Genomic DNA, 19,938 nt, shown 5'->3' with positions numbered 1-19,938 from the left:
ATGTAGAACATAGTCTGGAAGAACACATAGGCTACTTATATTTTTTTTAATTCCGCGCGGACGGAATTGCGAGTGACAGCTAGTTAAAAATAGATTACAAAAACTATGTCATTGTTTGTAGATACAATTTTTTATTTATTTTCGGGAAATTAACGCCAAAAGCACAAAATAATAAAACAAATATTTTAATTTATTTCAGCAGCATTTTATTACAACGATCACTTCTTGTATCAACATTACAACCTTTACAATAATACATTCGCATCGGATAATCTCTCAATAAAACATTCAAAAAATTATTACACTCTTTAACATTATTTACAAAAATACATATTTACAGCGGAACTTCACTAACATAATAAATTAAATAAAGGACGCGATTTTTCTCGTCTTTTTTCATTAAGGTCCATTAACACTACATTTAGATTAACGGCGGGCTACATGTGGTAACGGACGGAGAATTTATATAACTATTAATTTGAATATCAGTTATTTTTATTTTTCATATTTTACTGAGCTTCTTAGATAGTCGACAGTATTGAAGTAAATATTATGAGTATTAAAGTATTATTGAACCACTGAACATAAAGAAACATTAGTGTCGTGTGATCACCCTCTGTGGATAAAAATGAAAATGATAAGAAAGTTAACATAGTTGTATCAATAGGACATCACGTTACCACATGTCGCCTTAAGTCGCCAGTCCTACACTAGTATCACACGGCGGGCCGGGCGGCTACACGAGCACGGTGAGCCGCTCGGGCGGCGGGTGTCGCGCGGGGGGAGGCTCGGGTGGAGGGAGCGCGCGTTTCGTCAGCTCCTTGTCCCGGGGCGGAGTGTTATTACGCGCATCTGCATTCTGAGCCTTGTACAGTGAATGCGCGCGAGGCAATTCCTCCGCCGGTCTATCATCACGCAAGGGATTTGCGTATCGACGGAGATTCTCTTCATTCTGTAAATTATTAGACTTCTCTTCATCGCGTCGTCTCAGGCGCTCCGCCGCGGCGGCTACCGCTGCGGCTCGTCTTCTATAAATGAACAGAGCTAAGGCTGCACCAGCTGCGATTAGTAGGAGTGATACTACAGCTGCTAGAGCGATGAGAGCAGCGGATGAAGAGCTGGCTTCGGCTACGGGCGGCGGCGAAGACGCGTGCACGACGCGCAGTCGTAGCGCAGCGCCGAGCAATGCATGCTGCGCCAAACGTCTCCTGGATACCAGCTCACTCAGAGCTCTCACGGCCGCCGCTAGAGCCCCTGCGTCTGCCTCGCCGGAACTCATGTCACCTTCAGCTCCTTCTTCTTCACCCGCCCACTGTAACAAGAATAACAGTAAACATCAAAATATTTGATAATACAATATTATTAAACTTGTCTGACTGTTTTCCCAAAAACTCGGTCACCCAAGTTACAACTACAAATATAGATCAATAAATTACCAAGGCAAGATCCAAGGCATCATCATCATCAGGCGCGAGATCGCAGAGTAGAGCGAGAGGGGGCGCAGGCGGGGACCTAGCAGCTAATGCTGCGGCTAACGCACGCCGCAGAGCTGCGCAGGCGCGTTCAACGTGCGCGCCACGTGCCAGCCGTTCTCGTGCTAGGCGAAGCTCAGCCCGCGCGCAGCCTGCTGGCGGGGCTCCCCTGGCGCCGGGCCAGCACGTCGCGGGTGCGGGTAGTGCAGGTGGCTCCACTCGTCTACCAGCTACGCGTCTGCATTCACCAAGTGGTGCGCACGGAGGGCGTAGGCAGAGAGCGGGTGCCGCTGGCACACAAACCTGATTAAGAGATTAGACAAAATTTAATCTCTCTATTTTAAGATAAGGAGTTTTTGTTTTCCAGTTCGACCGTTAATCTATGAATGTTCTAAATAAACTTGATTTGCCTTTGTATGGTAACTCACCTCATCAGTGCGGCAGGGCTGCGCGCCGGGCGCGAGGCAGTCGGGCAGACCACACCAGAGGCGCGTGCAGGCCGGCGCTCCAGCGGCACAGCGACACGCGTTGCAGCCCCACCACCACGTGCCGTTGTCCGCTCCGCACACCGCCGGAGCTGTGTCCACGTCCGTACCCTCTATACCGAGCCCAGCAATCACTGAAAGATTTATTTATTTTTAAATACTCAATGAAAACAACACAAAAAAACAACAGAACCACAACACTTACTTTCCAAGCAGTGTCGAGCCAGTCGAGCTGGTGGCGGCGGACAGACGCACCTCGCGCCCCGCTCAGCGTCAGAAGCACAGGTCGCAGGCGCGGGGCAGGCGGGCTCGCAGGCCGCCTCCGCGCACTCCGTGCCTGTCCACCCCGCGGGACATTCGCAAGTCCACCACCCCGCGCCCCCCACACAACGCCCACCGTTACGACACGGAGTTGAAGCGCAACCGTCGACCGCCCGCTCGCATCTAGTCCCAGTCCAGCCTTCACGGCACACACACGCCCAACCAGAAGGCACAGCAGCTTGAATACATGATCCTCCGTGTGCGCAAGCGCAACTGGTCGTCGGTGGAGGAGCTAGCGGTGCGAGTGGGGAGGGAACTGTAGGCGGAGCTAGTGGAGCTATGGGTGTTTCACACGAAGGACCGATCCACCCAGCGGGACAGGCGCACCGCCAAACACCAGGCTCTCTGATGCAAGTGCCTCCGTTAGCGCAAAGTCCCTCGCAGGGGTCTCGTTCCTCCAAGCGCACAGAACAAGTTTCACCTGCAATATACGTCAATATTTAGTAACTACTCTACCCATGGAAAAATCAGAACGCTAATGCAAAGGTAGTATTTATATATAAACAGAGTAACGACATACCTGTCCAACCTTCACGGCATACACAAGCGAAACCATTGGTCTTGGCGATACACGTGGCGTTGTTTCGGCAAGGATTTATGCTGCACTCGTCTACTTCTGAAATCATGTCATGTAAATGTAACATACATAAGATAAACTTAGTGAAATGTGGAATAATAGATTGGATAAATGAAGAAAAGCCAGAGAAATGAAGGGCTAGAAGTGTTTGAAAGAACCCAGAAAAGTAACTCTGAAGTTGTGAAGAAGGATGTATAAAGAAACTAGCACTCACGGTCCCTGGCGGCGCGCTGCGTGCAATTCTTGCCGGTCCAGCCGGGCGCGCAGTGGCAGTAGTAGTCGCTCTGCGCGGTGTAGCACGGTGCCCCATTAGCGCACGGCGAACCCGCGCAGTGGTCTCTATCATCCTATACAAACAACAACCTTTATACTATACACTGATAGCTCAAGAGATCTGATTTTTGGTTATATTAATCTGAACCAGCTCATTAACGAGATATTGTCATTTCATTTTTATTAATCGTATAAAATAATAATTTATCGACCAAATTTCAAACAAAACACAGCTTACATTTAAAACTCACCCGGCAGTAACGTCCAAAACAGGAAGGTAGCTAGAAGCAGAAGTTTTGTTAGTGTGTTAGTGCAGATAGATAAAAATGTGTTCGGTCAAGTTAAATAACTTACACATTTGAAAGAAATTCTGAAATAAATGTTAGTAAGTATATTATTATAAGAAATGTAACGGTAATGAAAAGTCGGTTAAAAAGATGAGAATATTGAAAGATGAAATCGATTCATATTGGCTGGAAATTCAATGAATAATTAGCTAAAGCATAAAATTAGCCAAAACCCACTTTGGGTCCCTGCGACAGGAGAATAAGTAAGTTTAAGAATATATATCGTTTATTAAGGCATCTAAGATAACAAAATAATTATAAAAGCGTAAAAGGGATCAATGAAAGCGTATACATTTAAATAACTAGTTAATCTGAAGATCAAATCACACCTCACAGTCCGTTCCAGAGAATCCAACGGGACAGATACATCGATAGGCATCAAGGAGATCAACGCATTCGCCTCCATTCCTACAAGGACGGGAGGCACAATCGTCCACATCTCTCGCGCAAGTCCGTCCCGCGTAGCCCGCAGCGCATGCGCAGTGGAAGTCATCAACTAAGTCGATGCATGTTGCCCCATTGAGGCATTGCCCCGTGCAGTCGTCCACGTTGACCTCGCAGTCCCTCCCTGTCCATCCCGCGAGGCAAGCACACGCGTAACCTCCAGCAGTATTGTTACATGCTGCCGCGTTTACACAAGGACCGAGGTTGCCTTCGGCAGTGTTGTTTTCACCAGTTTCCGCGCATTCATCGACATCTAGAGCAATTAAAATTAATTACAAGATTGAAGCAAAACATTAAACAAACTCGTATAATTAAATGAGACCTAGAAGTCAAATGGTTCAATGAAAATAATACCCCATAAAGTTTAACCCCAGATTATCAAAAAGTCATTAGAAAAAACTCACCATCAGTACAAGTAGGTCCAGTCCAGCCAGTGGTACATTCGCATGAAAAAGCGTTAAGCCTGTCACGACACAGTCCACCGTTTCTGCAAGGAGAGCTCGCACAGTCGTCTACGTCCGCGTCACATAATGTTCCAGTCCATCCCGGCTCGCAGCTACAGACAAACCCAGGAGGGGTAGATGATAGTGCACAGGAACCATGTGCGCAGGGCTGTGGGGCACAAGGGTTGTCCACCCTTTCACAGTCGACTCCAGAGAAGCCCTCAGCACAGGTACAGAGGTACTGATCGGGTGCTGTGTTCTCACAAGTACCACCATGTTGGCAAGGCTCATGGGTACCGCAGTAGTTGAGATCTGAAAACGTACCATTATTTTACACACTGTAAGGAAATCAATTGTAGTGTAATGGTAGTGAAACATTGTGTAATTGTGGAAAATTTGTAGTTTATAAAGTTTTCCACTTCTGAAACCGAACCTGGGCCTATGATTCATCAAGCACGCTTTAACCCCGGGGCCACGAAGTTTAATATTCGGAAATTTACACACAATTGCCACGTCGTATATTATGTAATCATGATTTATTATTAGTGGACAATGAACAATTACTAACTGACGAAGGCGAACGTAAAATTAGACATATATAAATCAGCTCGAAACCGGCTCAAAAGTTCAGCTCATCAGTATAGGCTTGAAGAAACGAGCTTCGGCTCAACAGCTTATTTGGCAACACAAGGCTCAGTGCGATGTACTATAGCTATGCCAGTCGACGAGCTGGCTTTAAGCCGAATGGCAAGTCAGAGACCAATCTTGCGAACAAGGCTCCTTATAAAATAGACCGCACGCTTTACATCTCATACTGTTCGGTGATTTGCAGCTCGCGGCTTGAAACATAAATCATAACTCTATAGATATGATGGCGATTGCACACTTTTTCGTGCTTGCCTACAGGTATATATTGTGCCGATCTGAGAATAGATTCACTTATCTGCGTCACACGTGAGAAACATAAGCTGATCTATCTACATTTCAATTATTTAATAAATTTTCTTTTCTATGATTTTTATTTTGATCGTTCGCTTAACAGCAAACCGATTCGTCAAAAAATGCCTTTATGTAGAAAGAAGAGGATAAGGGGATGTTTGTTTGTTGAATAAAATTTACCCACCTACGGAGTATACATGCAGCATATAACACTTCTATAGCGCGCATTTTACCGGTAGAGCGCCATCTATTGATGTGTGATGAAACAAGTATCACCAAACACGTGTAAAACTAACATTGAAACGATTGGTTGTCATCTTACTTCTAAATAATACTATTAAAGTAATATAAACTAATATTATAAATCCGATATAATGCATGGATGGATGGATTTTTGTTAGAACGTCAAAAAACTTAAGTAAATCCTTTTTAACTGTAGCTGTTATGTCATTTTGCTTCTCTTATGCCATTATTATTATTATTATTATTTATTTATTTATTTACAATACAATAAAAAAAAAACCTAAAATAGAACTATGTCCCACAAAATTATATAAAATAATTTGACTGTGGGATCAAGAAATTTAATTTAAATTTAAATTGATATAATATAAAATTAGATTAGTATGATAATTAAAAATTAAATTAAATTTAAATTTATATAAAATAAAATTAGATAAGTATGATTATTAAAATTAAAATAAATTTAATGAAAGTATAATGAAATCAGTTATGGCAATGCATGTAATAAAAAAATTTTGAGCTTTGTTTTAAATTTACCTTTGATACTTTCATCCGTAATGAATGCAGGTAAACAATTAAATATATACGGTACACGTTTTTTAAGAGTTCGGTCTCCGTATATATTATGTACCCTGGGCACCATATATTTACCTGCAATCATTGCTCGGGTATTGTAGGTATTACATATATTTTTAAAAAAAGAAGTATGTTCACGATTGTTAACTGCAATTAAATATTTATGTTTGACACTAACAGGAAGTATTTTACATATTTTAAAAAGTTTGAATGAGTCCTGATTATATTTTGATTTTGTTTTTTTATCCACAAGTAATTTAACATATCTTAGTTGAATATTTTCCAGTTTAGAAATATGGGTTTTATGTGTGAGTCCATAACAATCGAGAGCATAATCGAGTATTGGTTCCACTAATGAATTATAAAGTAATTTTAATGTCCCTTTTGGAACTCGAAAACTAAGATGATAAAATTTGCTAAGAATATTCCTAAGTTTCTTACATAAAAAATTTACATGTTCAGTAAAAGAGAAATTTTCGTCTATTTTTACACCTAAATATGTTGTACATTTAACTCGTTCTATTTTGGTTTGCAAACACAGTTAACCAGGTTGTTATGAAAGCAATCAAAAGAATGTGCAACTAATGATGGAGGTGACTCTGTTAAAGGTAAGTTCATTTTCCATCTCCATGTAGGTTTTATGTATTTTCTGCCAGAACAGACCGCGACAGCAGCGCCTCTCTCACTGGCTCAGATAGCTTTGTTTGTCTATACAGTACGAAAATAATTTTGTGACACTTATTTGTCATTAACAAGGCTAGTGAGCATCGTATGTCAAAAATTTACTGAGAAGATTAGCAGTTGTGTAACTAACCTTGGTCGCAAAGGATGCCTCCCCAGTTGGTGTCGCATGTGCAGTCCCAGGAAGAACCGTTGCAGTAGCCGTGCTTGCAACCCGGGTACGGCTGACACTGTGAACACAGCTCCCCTCGCCAGCCCGGACGACAACTGGGAAACAATAGTATATTAGGATATCTGGTCAGATTATGCTGGCCCAGTGCAGAATGTAGCCTCACACACATCGTTGAATAATTTTATCTTATAAGCTTCTAATTAGAAACTATTTCATATCTTTTTACATGAACCTTATTAATCATGTATAGCAATGCATAGTTTGAAACAAATGATTCCTGTAAAGCGAGGCAAAGACTATTTGGAGTCTTGACTCTGTTGAAGTTAAGTTTAAAGGAAAAAGAAGAATTTTTATTTTCATAAATTACTAGCTGTCGCCCGCGACTCCGTCCGCGCGCATTAAAAAAAAATGAAAAATAGATGTTGGCCGATTCTCAGACCTACTGAGTATGCTCACAAAATTTCATGAGAATCGGTCAAGCCGTTTCGGAGGAGTACGGTGACGAAAACTGTGACACGAGAATTTTATATATTAGACTAATTGCTTCTGATTTTTTAAAACTTACTCGCAATCACCTGGACGATCGCAGCGTCCGTGCGTCGGATGACACCCCTCTTTGCATACGGCTGGAAATAATTATTTTTTTTACAAATCACATATTGAAAACATGATATAGAATTTTAAGTTAAAAGAAAATAGAGTGAATGGAAACTTTTGAACGCCTAATCGTAGGTTTCTGAGAATAAAATATCCGTTTAAAACATATTGTTCTCTCTGTTGTGTCAAAAATAATGACAGGGATGACGATATGTTTTATACAGCGATTTTGATCTCAGAAACCCGCGGTTACTCGTGACATAAACTTGATTTATAACTAAAACACTCGTACAAAAAATATATTAAAAAAACAGAGATATTTTTATATCTATTTTTCATCAGGGAAAACCAACAGTAAATAAAGTAACTTACGTTTTTCACAATTGTCTCCTTGCCATCCTGGTAGACATCTCTTATCACCTTCTGACGAGCAGGAGTAGTGTCCAAACTTGTCATCCCTTGGTCTACAGAAGGTCGTACAAGTTGTATTGTAGTAGTTGGCTTGGCAAGTCACTCGGACACGGTAAGCCACCGCCGCGGCGGCCCCGGCATGGCGTAGCGCATGCCATTCTTCTCCTGGCTCCACTATACCCGACCACCATGCTTCCTCTATCAGTCCTGTTTCTTCTGAAAAAAAAAAGAATAATAATTAATTTTAACGTGAAATTAAATGTAGTGCGTCATAATGAAAAGGTAAGAGGGGCGATTATTTTGACTTATGCCCACCGGGTCAGAAAATTATGTTTGTCGTCACACGCCGAACTTGCTACAAGTGAGTATGATAGTTGCGTGTTTATATCACAAGATGGCGTTAGTTGTATTTAAAGTCTCAATACACGGAATAAGTAACGACAAAGTGTTGTTACTTAAATCAAAAGGTAATTTAAATAGCTAAAAAAAAGCTTTTTTATTTTTTATTTTGGAAAAACACAAAGTAGATTATAAAAAAGTAATCACTCTTATTAGTTTAAAATATTTATAAAATATAATAACGTTTAAATATATAATATAATATAATATAAATATAGAAGACTTTACCTGGATCTGTGTAGTTAAAGTCATCATAAGCTTGTAGAATCAACGTAAACGATCTCTGCAAATGAAAACTATCATTAATAGAGCTAAAATAAAGAGGTCAAGTATTTAGTAGCAACTAATCTTTGTCAAAAAAGTTTTTAATAGGAATCATTTTTAAAAATCATTGTATTTTATGTATTTTAAAAATTTTGATTCATTTACAATGCTTACTATAACAGGCAACAAATATGTTTATTCGAAGATAGAAACAGGTTCAAAGCTATAGTGTAGTAAAAGCAAAATAGAAACCAATACTCACCGTCCATCTAAAAGAAAAAGGTAACGCCAAAGTATAAAGTGGATCAGCTAGAGTAAACGAATCCGTTCCCAGTACAGGTGATGCTGCTCTACCGAATGAGCAAGCGCCCGGGGCTGCGGCGGACTGGTACTCTTTGAGGCAAAGAGCAAAGCGCGTACGACAGGCGCGTGCACAGCCCGCCGCCCCGGGCGTAGCGCCCCCGCAGCACCCGCCTGACGCTAGCTGCAGACGGTAGTTGGAGAACTCGAGGATCTGCAGCTCAAACACGCCCGCCCCCGCCGCGCACTGTACAACGAATAACACGTGTTAACGTATAACTCATTCCATGCAGAAAATTTATATCATATTCTAAATGAACGCATACTAAGGACAGGGAAATGATTCCAAACGAACACCCCAATTTTGTTAACAAGCAAAGTTCTTTGTTACTAGGTTGTCATTACATAAATATTTTCATAGCAAAGTTTGTAATTATATGCTAAAGGGAAGTTTAGTATTAGTTTAAATATTTCGGAAAATATTCTCTTGGAATACAACATGTAGGTTCAATACCAACTAACGACATTAAAAGTATAACAAACATTGACACTAGATGGCGCTGCTTGGTACAATGTTGTTCTCATATTTCGGCAAAACCAGCAATGGAAATACAATTTAAAATAAAAAAAAAAATCAGTCGAATTGATAACCTCCTTCTTTTTGAAGTCGGCTAAAAATAGAGCCTTCCCCCACCTCAATCGTTATGATTTTTAGCCGACTTCAAAAAGGTTATCAATTCGACTGTATTTTTTTTTTTATGTGTGTTACCGCGAAACTCCGCCCCTGGTGGTCCGATTTTGATGAAAAATATTTTTCAATAAATAATTAAACAGATTAAAAAATTGGGAAATAAACGATATATTGTTAGTCCAATAAACATAATTAAATATTAAATCTAAGCTCAAATTTCTAATATGAAAACCTATATAAATATGTTTATGTTAAATCAACAGGATCCAATTTCAGTTTAATGGTTTCTGCAAACGTAATAATATCTTATGACTTCATTATTTAAAGAGAATGAACAGGGTATGAAATTTCATTTTAACTTTATATTATACTAGCTGTCGCCCGCGACACCGTCCATAATTAAGAAACGTAATAAGTAGCTTATGGTCTTCCAGACTATGTTCTACATCTGTGCCAAACTTCATTAAGATCCGTTGTACAGTTCCGGAGATACCTTCAAACAATCATCCAAATATTTGTACATCTATCCATTCATCCATCGAAATATTCGCATTTATAATACCTGTTAGTAAGATAGAATTACGAAATGGAATTATAATTTAATAAAGTTAATTACATTTAATATTCTTTTTTAATTTTTTTTTAATTAGATATAAATTAATTTAATATTCCTTTTAATAGTCGTATAATTTATAATTAAATCAAACATATTTTAAAACAAAAATTAGTTTTATTTTATATTAATTAAAAACAGTAAGTTAATTATATGTCTATATTAAGCTATTTTTAATTATATTCTCGGCTGTAATAAATTAACTTTATTAATTATGTGATAAACGGGTATCATCGTACCAATTTACGTTATGTTAACCATTTTTTCTTGATGTTTTATACCTATATAAAATACCTATTCCTTTATCATATCCTTTTCTATCTACTTTTATACCTTATTACATATGCTTTTCTCGTAAAGAAATAGAAGATTATCCTTATCTTTCTTGTCAAAATCGACAGTGAAAACCTACGGTTAGGTCAAAGCATTTACGCATTTAACATAAACAGAGTAATCCAAATAAAAGCATTTGAACATCAAAGTATTTACATCCTGTTTGTTTATTAGCTTCATACAACATCGACTATTACTTAGACCCGCAAACACTTCGCCCCCACTTTGTCTAATAGGCGGCTAATTCCAATACAAAAGGCTAACCGTGAATGTACAGTCACGCACAAATGCGTTGAACTCTAATGCATTGTACTAAAGTTCATGTTAGAGTTTGTTTACGCGAGTGTACCGGAGAATGGCAAGCTCCGCCTTGTAAGCGACACGCCTATTGCCTTTGTTACCTCCGCCCATCTGTTTCAGAAGCTTTCACGCAGCTTACACGGATACTAAGCTTTCGGTATGAGCTTTTGCGGTCGCGATATTAATGTTGTCAATTCAAAGTACTAATAAGTATAACTTTACATTTATGATCTTAGAATGTGTCTGTGCTTCGTTTTTCAATTTAAACATGTCTTCATGAAATATAAGTGTTAAAGTACGAAGTAGTTTCATATTCCACTGCGCAAATTAGTATAAAGCTTATGTTTTTATGTTATGTTGTGTTGTGTTTATGTTATTTTATGTTTATGTTGCCGAGTTGAAGTTAAATAAGAAAATGTAACATTACAAAAGTAATGAATTATATATATTTAGAATATAAATACGTTAAAAATTAAACAGAAACATACCTGTTGTTCTATTCGATATGATTTATCTTAGTAATTGTTACATTTTCGTAGTTTTCGTAGTTTCTTACTATATCTCACTAAAATTATAAATGCGAACGTTTAGAAGAATGGATAGTGGATGGTAGATGTTTGTTTGACGGTATCTCCGGAACGCCTCCACGGATCTTGATGAAATTTGGCACTGATGTATAACATAGTCTGAAAGAACACAAACTAGCTACTTATTAAGTTTTTTTTAGCATTTTTTTTATAATTAAACTAAGTATTTATAGTTAACTATCTAGTTATAAAGTTCATAACCAAAATTTAATTCAGAAATAGCTTTATAAGCAATATTAAAAGGTACTATTAAAGCGAATTTTAAAAGATTGAGGTTATTGATGTGCAAATTCATATGTGGAACATGATAAGTAACGAATTGATAAATGTGTAGGCATTCTCGAATGTTCATTTGGCGTTTTATACACAGACGTGTTCGGGTATGGTTGCCTTAATTCAGCTAATAAAATATCACACTAGTTAATATTTATATTAAAATCGTAATAAATCGTAATCGATAACAATCGATTGTAAAAAATCGATCATAACTTGTATAAATATCAATGGCCATGTGTCATCGGCCCGCGCAGACGACGACTCGATACGGTTTTCAGTATGAATATTAATCCAATATTTACATCGAATACGCGAAACCAGTTCTCCCGATTAGGCGACGTTGAAATTCCCACGGAACCGGTGATAAAATTATTTATATATTACCTCAGTGTTAACGATTTTGTGACGAAATGTGACCAATCTTATCAGTGATGATACTCAGCAAAGTAAATCCGATTGAAACTTTAATCTGTTATGGTTTTACTTTGACTATGAACTCAATAAATTCTGTCACATTACAATCACATAAGTGCATATCATCCTAACAATAACGGAAAATATAAACGTCTTCATGAAAACATACTGACCCAAAAAATTACCCAGTTACCTAAAACGAGCGCACAAGCAAGAAAGTTAAAAACTGAGTTTTTATTTGACAGAAGGAAATGTACACGTTTAACAAGTCCTGTCTCTTAAAAGTCAAAGGTGTCTCTTAAAAAAACTCCCGTTTATAATATCCGAAGTCAGCTGTAACCCAATGACCTTTAGGACTGCCCTTCGTTGTGTCGCGTCCCTTTTAAGATGTTGCAGCTGAAGATCAATGAATAGAATGCAGGGGTTTGAAACCTTTAATATAACACGTTTTGAAGTATGTCATTTGAGTGTCGTAGTAAAATAAAAGGTCAGCACCCCTGTATAATTTCAATAGTATATCACACTAATATTATAAATGCGAATGTTTAGATGTCTAGATGGATGGATGGATGTTTGAAGGTATCTCCGGAACGGGATAACGAATCTTGATGAAATTTGGCACAGATGTAGAACATAATCCGGAAGAATACATATGCTACTTGTTATAGTTTTTTTTTTGTCCCTCGCGGACGGAGTCACGGGCGACAGCTAGTCTGATACGAGTATGTATCTGGAGTTATAATTTCGTATATTTAGATAGACTAAGCTCAAAATTTCTCGTTAATATAATATGAGTATGTTATTTAATATTTAAATATTATTTTCATAGCTATTAAGACTTTCCATAAATTATGTTAAAGTTCAAACTTTGCTAATTTTAAACTTTAATATGAAAAGGGTACAGTTATGTGCAAACTAGTATAGAGTTATCTTAAAGTCCACAACCCATTAACGAAGTCTTAAGATACTGTTACTGAGATAATTGTCTGTTATACTTTTTAATTAAAATATGTTTAAATTGAAAATAAAATATATCGTAAAAAAACATATAAAAATTTTCCTGAAATGTTATCATTTTATTTTATTTTAAATAGGTTCAGTAAATAATGTTTAACTAATCATGTTCTGTATTATTGCATATTGATTATTTAAATTTTCTGGTTTTATATTAAAAAAAAGACGATTACATAAATAGTCTAATTTGGAAATCTAAAAGTCGTTAAAATTAAATTATTTTAAATTAATCTTTTTATTTATCTTTAGCTTTAGAAAAAAAAAACGAAAAATTAGGTTAGTTTTTTTTCAAAGTTGATATTTTTATACTAATTATTATTTCATATTTGCCCATAAAAGTAGATTGGGGTAAAAAAGTTTTTAAAATTTGCTAGCTTTGCTAAATTTGCTAAATTGAGGCTTGAAATATCTTCAAATGTTATAAATTAAAGATTTAACTTATTTTTAAATATCAATGCAAAAAGTATTTACTATCCAAAGCAATATTCTTTGAGTCTCAACTCCGAAAATTAACGATACTTGAACTTTCTTCATCATTCCTAAAGTTTTTATTGACCGCGTAACAAAATCCTGGAACTCCAAGGTGACCTTTACCGCGATTAACAAATCTTCAATAAACCGATTGCGTGTTTACTAATAAACATTTTTATAAATAAGTAATACTTTGTTAAATAAAGAAAAAAATGAAGTCCAACTGAATGTTTAATTTTAGTTAATTATATTGTTAAGTTAATTATTTTTCTTTATTAACTGCGTAGGTAATAGTGATTTCTGTAGCTCATCTCTGTTTTCTTACACTATTATACTGAATGTGCGTTCTGACATTCTAAATAATATTCAAATCGTCTACTTATCAGTCGAACGAAAACCCGTGTCATAAAAAAACATCAAAATTGAGTGTAAAAACAAAAATTCTTACTCTACTATGTAACTTTTTTTTTAGTAAGTTTAAAAAAATAAATCTTAATATTAAAAATGCGAATGCTTAGATGTATGGATGGATGTCTGTTTGAAGGTATCTCCGGAACGACTCAACAGATCTTGATGAAATTTATCAAAGATGTAAAACATAGTCTGGAAAAACACACAGGCAACTTATAAAATATTTTTTTATTCCACACAGACAGAGTCGCGGGCGACAGCTAATATTACCATAAATAAAGAATGATATTGCTTATCGATAACCTTCTCAGTCACAAAAATCACATATTTTATTTGTACATAAAAAAAAAATTGAAGATAATATTTATTACCATTAAATGGATATATCATGTTTCCTTTAATACAAAGCCTTAATAATAAACTGTTTCATTAATACGCTAACTAATTTACCGTGAAAAAAATCAATCGATAAAAGAAAATATTTGAAACTAATAGAATTAAAAGCTTTTGCAATTTTTATTTTGATAAATCTCTAATCTTATACAAAACATAATTTATTATTCATAGATACTCCTTAGAATAGACTAAACAAATCCATTATCGTATCGAATAAAGTAATAGGAACATTGTTTCCCACGACCCCTTTTAAATTTAATATATGACGTAAATAAATTTTTGCATAGAATTTTGTTTTGAACATTACGACTGTGAATATATTATTATCAAGGAATATTATTTTTATTTTTAGGTAAATGTAGTTTTTGTGGAATTTTTAGAAACGAACCAATTTAAAATAAAATCTTAAGTCTACACAATTTCTTTTGATGATTGTATTTTTGTGTAAAGATGCTGAGCTATGACATGAAGCTGTGACATATGAGTTGTGAAAAGAAGGGATAAAATAAGTATGAAAATATTAAGGGATGTTTGAAACAAACGACGATCGTAGTCAACCACACAAACAAATAAGTAAAAGAAATTGTATGTAGATGTCTACAGAGCTAGAAGAAGACCAAAGTAAGTATTAATGAATAGAGTGAAACAGAATATACATTAAAAGAGAGTGAAGAATCAAAAGCTATGTAACTGTACATTATTATTTTTTATTGTAACAAACAAAAGATTCGGCAATGAAAGTCTAATAATGTCTTTGTTCTTCTACAAGGTTTTCTGTACTTTTGTTAACTTTAGTTAGCCTTTCAGTGTTGTATGTAAGTTAGTATATATCAGCTCACTATACGCTCTCGCTGAGGGGCTCGGAGCTTACCCTAAGTTAGGGGTGACTAGGCCATAGTCACACCTAACCTACCCAGTGTGGGTTGGTTGACTGCACACACGTCATTGAATTTCTTCTCAGATATGTACATCACGATGTTTCCCTTCACCGTAAGAACGTCGGACATATGTACATATGTAAATCCAAAACACATTGGTACATGGCGAGATTTGAACCCAGATCCTGCAGATTGCAAGTCAAGTGCTTAACCCCTGAGCCACCGACGCTCTTATTCCACAATGACATTCCAATTAAACTTTTAACTGGAATGGATAAAGAATAGAAGAAGACGATTTTACTCTTTATAATGTAACGGATATCCTATAATGTCAATTCTCAGGGCTGGCTAATTTGATCATAAATATAAACGTTGAATGAATGGCTCGATCAAATGCAGTCGAAGAAGTATATTGTATACCCACTTGTTGTGAAATAAATGACGCTCAAAATGCTTAGGCTAAAAAATTGTCACAGAAACATAGGTGCTAAAAGCTGTGGGAAGTGAATTTAATTCTTTGGTAGTCGTCTTGCGAAGACTCAAGTGTCGCGCTGGCAACACGTGATTTTATCTATTAATGACTAACAATGAACCAGCATTAGCATATCGTACGGCTCCATGGCATTGAAAGTTAGACCGCTACAAGCTTTTAACTATTGTGATCAGCCCGCATAATAATTATGTCTTAGGCATTCAATATTCTTCTTTGGAAATACGAAACACGAAGTAATACAAGTTTACTTTTTGTTTCAGAAATTGGCAACAATGTAAGCGAAATTATCACTTGCTATTCAATTTATATATAAATAAAAGTATGGATATACTATATTAACGAAATACTTGTAATAAATTTAGAAATGTCCTTAGATATGGAAAATTTCATAATGTGCCAACTCATCCTTAAGGAAATAACAAGGCAATGATGGTCATGATTTAAGATCAAGATATTTTTGTTATATAGTATGATTACTAACTTAACCTGGGTTTTATAAGAACCTTTAAAAGTATTGAATAATTACTCTAATAAGTATGTAAAAAGATTAATTTTAAAAGTGGTAGACGCCAGCAACATCATTTGTAGCATGAACTGGCAGACTTAACCTTTAAAATACCATGAACATATAGAAGACAATCTTTCTTGTAATGAATGTGCGTATCTTAGGTCTAATTTTAGTATTTTCTCTTCCACCCTTTTCTGACAAGAAAAGGATGGGAAAAGGGGATGCATAAGATTAAGTTTCCTTCATCGATTAAAGGTATGCAACGCATTTGTAATCGCGGATGTTTACAGGCTTCGCTTCGCTATTTCGGCGAATTAAGGTATCCGATCGCTCGTTTGTCACCTCATAATGAAGAAAAAAGATAAAAGATATTCAAGAAGAGGGATATTTATAGAGAATCCATAATATTATTGTATCGGGATATATAGGTATATCTATTAATTATAAACAGGTTTCGCGGAAGTATTGTATTTCAAATATCACATACATGAAGCAAAATACATAAAAATGTTTATTGCAACAATAAAATATAGATTAATTAAACGATACTAATAAAATAACTATAATTTATTTAATGGCTATTTAAAAAGAATATAGAATAAGGAATAAACTAATATAAAAAAGACAAATATCAGAAAATCTTAGAACAAAATCTAAATATAGCTATCAAATGGAATGTTGAAATTATGGCCAAGTAGCAAAAAATCTTTTTAAGTAGCCTATGTATTCTTCCAGACTATATTCTATATCTGTGCCAAATTTCATCAAGATCTGTTGAGCCGTTCCAGAGATATCTTCTAACAAAGATCCATCTAAACTTTCGCATTTATAATTTTAGTTAGATTTCTGTCAGTTATTATTTTTAATCGATTTTATTAATCGTTATTCATAAGAAATACTTCATTATTTTTTTTTTATTTACTAATATTATAAATGCGAATGTTTGTATGGATGAATGGATGGATGTTTGTTTGAAGGTATCTCCAGAACGGCTTAACGGATTTCGATGAAATTTGGCACAGATGTAGAACATAGTCTGGAAGAACACATAGGCTATGTACACACATTGTATTTTTTTTAATACCGCGTGGACGGAGTCGCGGGCGACAACTAGTTGTTAAAAAAATATAGTAGCTTTTGTTTTATTTGTTATCAGATTGAATATATTTTTAAATTACATTAACGAACAGAATATAATTAAATGAAATAAGTCGATTAATATTATTCATAAAATACATTTAAATTTTTGCTATTTATTCGTTAGTAATATTTATTTCACCAATAATTAGTTAATTAAAATTTATAATATAATAAAAAACTCATTTTAAATTTTAATCAATTGAATAACATATCACATTTAAATGTCCATGCATTTTAACTATAAATTGAATAATTTATTTAATAATTCACTAATCTCATTAATCCTTAATAATATTATAAATTCTAATGTAACTCTGTCTGTCTGTCTCTGTAACGCAAATATTCTGAACTGATTTAAATAAAATTTAGTACACAGATAGTCTAGATCCTGAGAAAGGACGTAGGCTACTTTTTAGGCGAAAAAAAAATTGTATGGAGTTGATAGGGCGGAAAGAAGTTGTATGAAATTATCGTCATTTTTACACGTAGAAGATTGAAACTTATTTTTTATGCTGTTAATTTCGTATAAGTATATATGACATTCAAAGTATGTAAAAGTTTTAACAGCATTGGTAATAAAGAAAATAATAAGAGGGAATAATGGATGAATGTTTGTATGGAAATATGTAATGTTTATGTGTATGTTTTAATCTTACTAATATTATAAATGCGAATGTTTAGATGGATGGGTGGATGTTTGTTTGAAGGTATCTCCGGAACGGCTCAACGGATCTTGACGAAATTTGACACATATATAGAACATAGTCTGTAAGAACACATAGGCTAATTATTAAGTTTTTTTTTATTGTTTTGCGCGGACGTAGTCGCGAGCCACAGCTAGTTTTTTAATAAGGTTAAGTAAAATAAGTAGCCTAAATAATAAAAAACGCTACCAGAAGATATTATTTCACGCAGATGAAGTCGCGGGTACAGCTAGTCTATTCTATATAAAAATTCATATAACATATTATAAAATATTTAGAAGCAGAATTATGCTCTCAGGGTTCACGGTCGAAAAGCTAATATGTAGACGCACTAACCTTGATCCTAAATCATATTGGAATTTGTGGAAAATAAGATGATTATTGAAATTTTATCTTTTACATGGTAAATATATATGAATATATAAGTTAGCAATCTTTATTTAAAAAATCGTGTACATCTATTTACGTAATCCGAATTTAAATATATAAAAATAATAAAAATTGTGTTGTTCTGCATACCAACAGATTTTCTTACCACTGGTACAATATACAGGTTTTTTTTGTACAGTATAAAGCTCACTATTTTGTAATAAAACATTACAGAAGCTACTTTGAAAATTTTCTTATAAGGCTGAAATTACGCTTAGAGTATAGATGAAAGTATTTCTACTATAAATACGGAAACAAAATGAGATTATTGAAAACGTTATCCATAAAATGTAATGTTAAAGAACATCTACAAAAATATTCCAGAGCTTAAACTTGTCATTTAAGTCCAAAAATGCGCACTTTTTTTTTTGTAAAGCTTATGTAAATCTGAAGCTCGAGCCACAAATCGATTTGGAAGTCGATACACTGGAGCCCCTTAAGGGAATGCACACTTTGATGATATAGGAAAAGATGATTAAGAAGTAAGCGTCAATGGTAACATAAACATTGATCCTGAAGTACTAATCAATATTACAATAAACTTAGATAGCCTAGGATACTTCAATTGTGAAGAGCACTTTGATGGGGAAGAAGGTAATGAAGTACACTTTGTTGGGGAAGTTGATGGAAGAGTAATGGTTTATGGTAAAGACATACTCGCAGCATGCAGGCGAGGGCGAGAGCGACCAGCAGCGCCGGCCGCGAGACAAGAGCTCGGCGCATCGGATCAGATGGGCGCGGGGCGCCGCGACGCGCGCGCCTCGCGCATGCCGCCTGCCCACAGACACGCACTATGTTGGCACTGTATGCGCACTGCACTCAACACCGGCTGCGTACGAACACTGACTGCGCATCGACACCGACATAAGCTGCGCATCGACCTCTCGCCGCGGGCGTCCGCTGACGACTGCCGCGCGCCGCGCCGCCCCGCCCCCCGCGCCCTGCCCTCCGCTGAGCTTAACTTCAACTTTAACTAAGTTACAGGGCCCGATGCTCTCGCGCAACCTCTCCGCGGATCTCGCTTTGTTACCGCACAAACCCACCACGCATCTTACAGCTGAGCCGGTAAGTCATTGATGATAAATCTCATTTGTTATGATTTATGTAATAAGTAAATTTAATAGATAGTTTTATTAAGTTGAGCTTTCACGTGAAAATATTACAATTTGAAGATAACTATTAATTAGATATGTTAAATTTGTTTACTCTTTGAATTTACATTAGTGCTAATATGACTTCTTGTTTGTTGCATTCATAGAATTATTTTAAGGTATTTATGGTTAATCACTTCAAATAAAAACGGTAGAACGTACTATTACAAAATACCAACACACGT

At 35.8% G+C, this 19,938-nt stretch overlaps 1 protein-coding gene across 1 annotated transcript; it reads right to left on the bottom strand.

The window, feature by feature from the left end:
• Positions 1 to 205: 205 nt before the first annotated feature.
• On the bottom strand, positions 206 to 19,655 carry LOC106708628 (protein serrate). The gene is made up of 14 exons (XM_045681806.1): positions 19,260 to 19,655; positions 8,907 to 9,191; positions 8,609 to 8,663; positions 7,943 to 8,197; positions 7,539 to 7,599; positions 6,935 to 7,068; positions 4,324 to 4,674; positions 3,805 to 4,172; positions 3,070 to 3,202; positions 2,799 to 2,894; positions 2,163 to 2,699; positions 1,901 to 2,091; positions 1,437 to 1,775; positions 206 to 1,312 (listed from the first exon to the last, which is right to left on the bottom strand). The coding sequence occupies exons 1-14, from the start codon at positions 19,323 to 19,325 to the stop codon at positions 737 to 739; spliced, it is 3,447 nt and encodes a 1,148-aa protein (XP_045537762.1). The 5' UTR covers positions 19,326 to 19,655; the 3' UTR covers positions 206 to 736.
• Positions 19,656 to 19,938: the final 283 nt, after the last annotated feature.

This window comes from Papilio machaon, chromosome 17 (genome assembly GCF_912999745.1).
Source record: "Papilio machaon chromosome 17, ilPapMach1.1, whole genome shotgun sequence".
NCBI lineage: Eukaryota > Metazoa > Arthropoda > Insecta > Lepidoptera > Papilionidae > Papilio > Papilio machaon.
Note: the sequence above shows the minus strand (reverse complement) of the source record. Positions and strands in the feature narration are given on the sequence as shown.

Excerpts from the sequence above, each read along its gene's own strand:
- LOC106708628 (XM_045681806.1), bottom strand. The coding sequence starts at position 19,325 with ATGCGCCGAGCTCTTGTCTCGCGGCCGGCGCTGCTGGTCGCTCTCGCC. Across the intron at positions 8,664-8,906 it reads CTTTTTCTTTTAGATGGACG|AGATCGTTTACGTTGATTCT; the intron begins GTGAGTATTGGT and ends TTTCATTTGCAG. Across the intron at positions 2,700-2,798 it reads ATGCCGTGAAGGTTGGACAG|GTGAAACTTGTTCTGTGCGC; the intron begins GTATGTCGTTAC and ends CGTATATTGCAG.